The sequence below is a fragment of the Pistacia vera genome, unplaced genomic scaffold, assembly GCF_008641045.1.
Source record: "Pistacia vera cultivar Batoury unplaced genomic scaffold, PisVer_v2 Contig241, whole genome shotgun sequence".
Classification (NCBI taxonomy): Eukaryota; Viridiplantae; Streptophyta; class Magnoliopsida; order Sapindales; family Anacardiaceae; genus Pistacia; species Pistacia vera.
The window spans coordinates 145,920-152,514 of record NW_022196048.1 but is presented as its reverse complement, the minus strand read 5'-3'; the positions used below and the strand labels follow the sequence as shown (position 1 = coordinate 152,514).

Below are 6,595 nucleotides of genomic sequence, written 5' to 3'. Positions count from 1 at the left end.
TGAAAAGGATGAAGACCCTATTGTGTAATGAAACAAAGCAAATTCGAATTAGTAAGTCATTGCACAAAAGTAAAAACATGACCCCAGATAAAAAAAAAAAAAAATGACCATCTGTACAGGCTGCATTCTAACAGCATGGTCGGCATAATGACAATTCTAGCGATAACACAAAGACTTCTGATATCTCACAAACCACAGAGACATTAAACAAGGTCTAAACTTTCCACTTAACAAACAAACAAACAAACAACATGATAGAGAAATTACAAAAGATAATACTTTTTATTTCAGAAAATATGTACATAGGGCCATCTGCAAAGACGGGAAATTAAAATAGTAAAGTTAACCAAGATAACATGAAACAATATCCAAAAAGAAATGCGGAAATGCATAGGAAGAGGAGAAAGAGATGTATTATTTTAGTTTACAATATGGAAGAACATAGATTGATCTTAGCTCTACTACCCTAAAGCTTGGAGGCATGAGCTATGGTGGTTTTATTTAATGCAGTTGCTGTCTTTGAACCAGATGGGCGTCCCAAATGCTTGCAGATAAAATCCCCAGCTATCATGAGCTTTCCAAGATCTACATTAGTCTTGACTCCAAGCCCATTGAGCATGTAAACAACATCTTCAGTGGCAACATTACCAGAAGCACCCTTAGCATATGGACAGCCCCCAAGACCAGAGACTGATGAATCTACTGTGCTGATCCCCATCTATAAGAAAAATAAGAAAAGAATTTTACAGAACTTCTACGTGTTTCAACACTTAAATACATTTATTTAAATTTTAGTTTGTAAGTACTTCGATTTTAAATTATTTAGTCATTTCAGCCAAAGTTTAATTAACAAACAAAGGTCATGTTACAGAACTTAAATGAGACTTGCAGGAATTGAGCAAATTGTCATAATTGAACACTGTGAAGTTGTCTAAAGCTTTAACAACCAAAAAAAAGTAAAATAAAGGCTCTAGAGGTTAAAAGATGTCTTCAGCAATATGATTTGTCATCTGCAATAATTCTCAGCCTGAGCGATAAACAACTTGACCATCAAAAAGCTTTGACAAATAATGGTAAGACAATAAATATTGGGACAATGTCTTGATCAGAAATGCAGTATGCAGAAAAGAAAGCTTAAGTTTAATCTTTCTCAAGGCCATGAAGATCCTCAAAAACAGCTTTTACTGATTTGTTAATCATGTAAAAGTCATAATTAGAAGGTCCCTTACTTGGAGTGATGCAAGAATATTGGAAAGAGCCTGCCCATAAGTATCATGAAAATGGACTGCCAGCTTATCAACAGGGACAACATCAAGAACAGCTTCAAGCATTGGAATGACAGTACCTGAACCAAGGGGAAAAAAATTAAAAATCTAATTTATTGTTAATAAAAAAAAGGTAACACAACGTAATGCTTCTAAATAATGATGCTGAAATTGGCTTCAAATGCTGAGTTAGTAAATAACTAGAGAAGGAATAATTTTCCCAACAACAATTTTAAATTACACTAGTTCCAGGAAGCTGGTGGATAAAGTTTCAGATCTTCTGTTACGTGATTCAATAATTCTTAGGCAGGATATCAAGATGTCACAAAAGAGTAAAGTGTCATCTTAATATTGGAAATGATCAAGGACAGTATTCCAGGTCTGGCTTCTGAAATGTTTAACTGAACATAGAAGAGCAAAAGGCAACTCATGACTAAGCCCACTACCTCTGCCTAACCCCATATTTAGTTTCCCTACTTAAGAGAATCCTACACTCTTTCCCATATAAATTTTCAAACAGTGACCATACGTTCCAACGTTTAGCTCTGGAGTTATTTTTATGTAAAATCATAGCATAATCCAACATGTTCCCTTTAATATGAACACACATTAAGCATCTGAACCATGTCCATCTTCAAGCTGTCATAAAATTGAAACTTCAAAACCTGGTAAATGCATGAGTTCTGCAAATCTATTTCCTCAATCTCATCAGGACAGCTGATAAGGGTTTTGGAAGTGCCATCTAACCACATGTGAGTATTGTATGGTAAGACCACCATTTAAATCATGCTTAATAAGTGCCTGTCACCTTCTAAATTATTTCTTGACATTTCCTCTCTAAATGAACAACCTTACTCGCCATATCTGTCAACGCAACAGTTCGTAATACTTGATTCTCACTTGATAGCTCCAGTCACAATTAGTTTTAAATGATCCAACATTGACCCCTGTATTTCTCACTCATCATCCAAAATCTGATAGCTTCACCTTCAACTCTGATGTGTTATTTACATTCTTTCATGAGAAATCACAGAAATTTAAATTCCATCCTTTAAAGAAAAATAGGCTTGCTCCAAATTTTTTATTCAAACAGGTGAAGCACTGAAAGGTTGATATTTCCTCAGACTTCATAGAAGGAAGCCTAAATGAGCTAGAAAATCCAAATTCATACCGGTAGCAAATCCCACTAACAAAGCCTTGTATTGGATTCTAGATAATAGAAACTTCAGATTTTGAAAGGTCCTATTGGTTTGACTACTGCAATATATTAAACAGAAAATATATATGCCTGCATCATGAAGCATCATGTTATTGCAACAGTTTCACAGTACAGACACATAAAATTCTCTTGCAACAAAAGAATTCAGTCATCTGTTATAAAAAAGGCCAAAGGAAGCTTCAAACATTACCAGGGGTACCAACGCCAATTGTATCACCAAGGGAAATTTCTGAGCAACCCATGTCACAAAGCTGTTCAGCTACATATGCTACTTTTGATGGAAGTACCATTCCTTCCACTGGACACCCAACAACACAAGAAATGTACCTATCAAAGTTAGAAATAAAAGTAGTTGTTTTATCATTTCACTACGCTAATTCCACATTAGATGAAGAAGGGAAAACAAATGTTTTATTATCATAAAAGAAAATGAGTATTTATTACTAACCCTGATGGTTAAGCTAAGTGGTAAGAGCCTTTGTATTCAACTAAAAGGTCAACGGTCGGAAGCCCCTAGGGGCCACCTACTTGGAATATTATATTTCATAAGTTTTTTGGCTGCCCAGGTTGTAAGGACTCGTAGTAGCCCCAGTTTAAAGCTCGGTGAACACATAGGAAAAGTAGAGGGCTTTTTTTGGGAAAAAAAAAAAGGTGAGTATCTATCACAGGAATTAAAAGGCATACCCACGAACAGGAATCGAGAGCTCCCTAGCAGCTAACGCAACATCACGGTAACGAATCAGACTATCTTCAATACTACAATTGATGTTTGACTTTGAAAATGACTCCGAAGCTGAGGCAAAGATGGCCACTTCCTTGGCTCCAGATGTAACAGCAGCTTCAAAACCCTGGAGGAGGGAAACACAAAAAATCAACAATTCCCTTCACACTAATATATGTCTGATTATGACTGAAGATTTCAGAATTACAAAAAGACGTACTTTAAGATTTGGAGTTAACACTGGAAATCTAGCACCTTCAATATTTCGTATAGCTTCCATTACATCTTTTGCATCTGCTAGCTGTGGTTCAACCATAAAATAGCTCAATATCTCATTTAAGCTTATTTTGGAGGATAGCCTCTTTCAAATACTGCACACACACAACTAACTTCAAAATCCAAACCAAGGAATATGGAGGCATATTAGCAGTTTAATCCTTATCCGATGTAAATTGAAGGGTATTAAATATGCTATACAAAATTTGAAAAGGAGAATTCAAAATGTATAAAATCACCAAAAAATAAATCTTATTTAGGTAATTCCACAGCACAGTAGCCTGTAATTTTCACCACTGTTAAACAAATTTCATCTAGAACCTTCTACCCTCTAGAAGATTCCTATCAACAAAATACACTTTTCTATAACTGTAAGTCCAGGGTAAAAAACATTCAATCTTAGTTAATTCCCTCATTCTGTAACTGAGACTACTATCTGTTATACAGGGTGCATTTATCATTTTATTATTATTTTCTAGCTAACTCATAAATGTGTGCTGCTGGGTGCTGCTTTTTGCAGCTCCCATAAAGCAATAAAATCACTTAAACAACTCTGCCACTGGTATTTGCAATGAATCAATTTAGGACTACGTAACCATGCATGATCACTGGCTTGGTTCAAGTAGAAGATTCAATCACAAAAATCACAAATCTTTCTCCCCCGTTCCTGCATCTGGAGCTCAGTGGAGCTACCATGAAGGTGGAATCACATACTTCTAATCATTATCTAGGAGCAGAGGGGCATCCTAAACTTGAACCAAAGACCTGAGTTATGAAGTGGATCAACAAATTCAAACCAGTACATCCAAATCCATTTAACATAACATGATCTGTCAAAACTCCAAATCACATTCTCTACTATCAAGAAGTTTGTTCCAAATATCCTTATTTTATATCATCACCTAGTTATGACTAACACCAGCCCATATTATCACTATGTATGCTTTCTAGATGCATGGAAGTATCAAAATTTGGCAACCCATAAGTTGTAAGGTCCAATAATTTAATTGAAAACACCAAATGAATATACATTTAAGGATCTTAAAAACAAAACTATAGCAGGCATAATATGAGTTTTTCCTATCAAAAGCAAAGAGATCAAAATCACAGTACAAGTATACATTAAGACAACATGAGAGAGTCATTTATTAGAGTACACTATATAGCAAGACAATCCAGCCCGCGAAAAAAGAACCAAGAACCAAAGGGAAGAGAGTATACAGAAAGGTGATCATCTCATAAACAACCAACCCTCAGCTACCTGTGGCACCCATTTTGGCGAGACAAAACTTGTAGCCTCAACAACAGGCAATCCTGAAGAAACTAGCAATTTTATCAGCTCGACCTTCACAGCAGTAGGTACAATATCCTTCTCATTTTGTAATCCATCCCTTGGGCCAACTTCCACTAACTTCACAAATTCTGGAACACTTCTTAAAAGCTGCATGATCAATTTTAGTGCTACAGCATTAGACTACATTACAAAAGAGAAACAACTAGAAAGAAGCATCTAAATGAAGCAACTATGGAAAAAGAAAAAGAAGAAAATAAAACTTTCAAGACAATACATAATGTTAATGTTCACCTTAAGGAAACAACAGAATTCATTCAAACTAAATTAACTGCTCAAAAGAACATAAAAGAGGATCATAACTCTAGCATAATAAATTATGAGCCAAGATGAATACAGGTAATAGTAAATTCCATAAAAAATTGATTCACCTTCTTTGGCAATTCCCTCGTTGATTTATCATTGGATTTGGAGCTATAATGACCATTTGACAAATACCAGGCACTATGACCGTTACCATGCACCATATTATTCCAACTTATGTTTTCATACTTATGATGAATGAAACTACCCTGAGATATATTCCTCACTTGTTTACTCCAAAACAACATTTCTCTTGTATACTCATCACTGCCAGGTTAAGGAAAAGATTAAAAACAAACAGTTACTAAACAATCCATCCAGATAGGAAAAGAAGTTCCTTAGTAAGATCATTATAGAAACATTATCACAGCCCTTGATTAAAATAATTTGTTTGAATCTATACCACATGCCTTATTCCACAATTTGAACAAAAACAATAATAACATCGAACGAAACCTGTTGACAGAACAAACATCTCTTGTTTAGTCTGTTCAGCATTTAACCAAAAATGCACACCCCCAAATGGTGAAACTATCAAAAATAACAAAAACAAAAACCAAAAAAAAAAAAAAAAAAAAGTATTTGATCCTTTAATCGCCTGATAAAGATGTCCAAAAAATAATAAAATAAAAACCTTTAATAGCCAGACACTCTTTATTTCTTATACTTTTGGGGCTAACAAGCATTTGGTATGCTTGGTGAAAAAGCCACTGGGAGGTCTCTTCTCTAACTCAATCAAATAACCACATGATCTTCATTAGGATGAAGAACTACATTTAAAAAAAAAAAATTCTCAAAACTGTATTTCATATAATCACCAACTAAATTTTCTAGCATCTACCCAATTCTTCACTCCTTATCTATCATCAATTAATTCAAAAAAATAGAAGTTCACTACTTGAGCGGTTCATGTACCACTAAATATTTAATAACTCATAACAAAATCGTTAAAAGAAAATTAAAAAATAAATTCAGATTAAACAGAATTTCAATGGAAAAATTTAAATACCCAAAAAGAAAAAAAAAAAAGAAAAAAAAGGAGTGCTTACTTGCCACCTTTTAATGTATTGAGTCCAAAGTTTGAGAACCCGGCAACGCCATGAGATTCTTTGAAATTTGACATCAACGGAGCCATAACACGGCCTGAATACTTGCTCAATACCCTCGCTTTTAGCATTTGATATTGACGATAAAACAGTAATTACAAGGTCTGACGAGATAATGATAACCTGAAGAGGATTTGTTATCAAGGAAGAAGATGAAAGAACAGAATTGACCAGATTGCGGGAAGGTATGGCGCAGGGTTTTATGTACACTAGTAAAGAAGGGCCACGTGTATCAACATAATTTGGATGGGCTATTGCAAGTTTAAGTCCCATTTATTTTGAAATTTGTCGAAAATACCCCTCCAGGTAATGTCAATCCGTCTTCATAGTTCTTAATTTTAGACCTGGCAAACG

General features: G+C 34.7%; 1 protein-coding gene across 1 annotated transcript; it reads right to left on the bottom strand.

Annotated features, from left to right (window-relative positions):
- Positions 1 to 302: 302 nt before the first annotated feature.
- LOC116131764 (hydroxymethylglutaryl-CoA lyase, mitochondrial-like) lies at positions 303 to 6,312 on the bottom strand. Its single transcript, XM_031417442.1, has 8 exons — positions 6,185 to 6,312; positions 5,204 to 5,402; positions 4,743 to 4,922; positions 3,426 to 3,506; positions 3,169 to 3,332; positions 2,675 to 2,811; positions 1,230 to 1,345; positions 303 to 718 (listed from the first exon to the last, which is right to left on the bottom strand). The coding sequence occupies exons 1-8, from the start codon at positions 6,310 to 6,312 to the stop codon at positions 467 to 469; spliced, it is 1,257 nt and encodes a 418-aa protein (XP_031273302.1). The 3' UTR covers positions 303 to 466.
- Positions 6,313 to 6,595: the final 283 nt, after the last annotated feature.

Excerpts from the sequence above, each read along its gene's own strand:
- LOC116131764 (XM_031417442.1), bottom strand. The coding sequence starts at position 6,312 with ATGCTAAAAGCGAGGGTATTGAGCAAGTATTCAGGCCGTGTTATGGCT. Across the intron at positions 3,507-4,742 it reads CGCCAAAATGGGTGCCACAG|CTAGCAGATGCAAAAGATGT; the intron begins GTAGCTGAGGGT and ends GTTGAACCACAG. Across the intron at positions 1,346-2,674 it reads AATTGGCGTTGGTACCCCTG|GTACTGTCATTCCAATGCTT; the intron begins GTAATGTTTGAA and ends CCCTTGGTTCAG.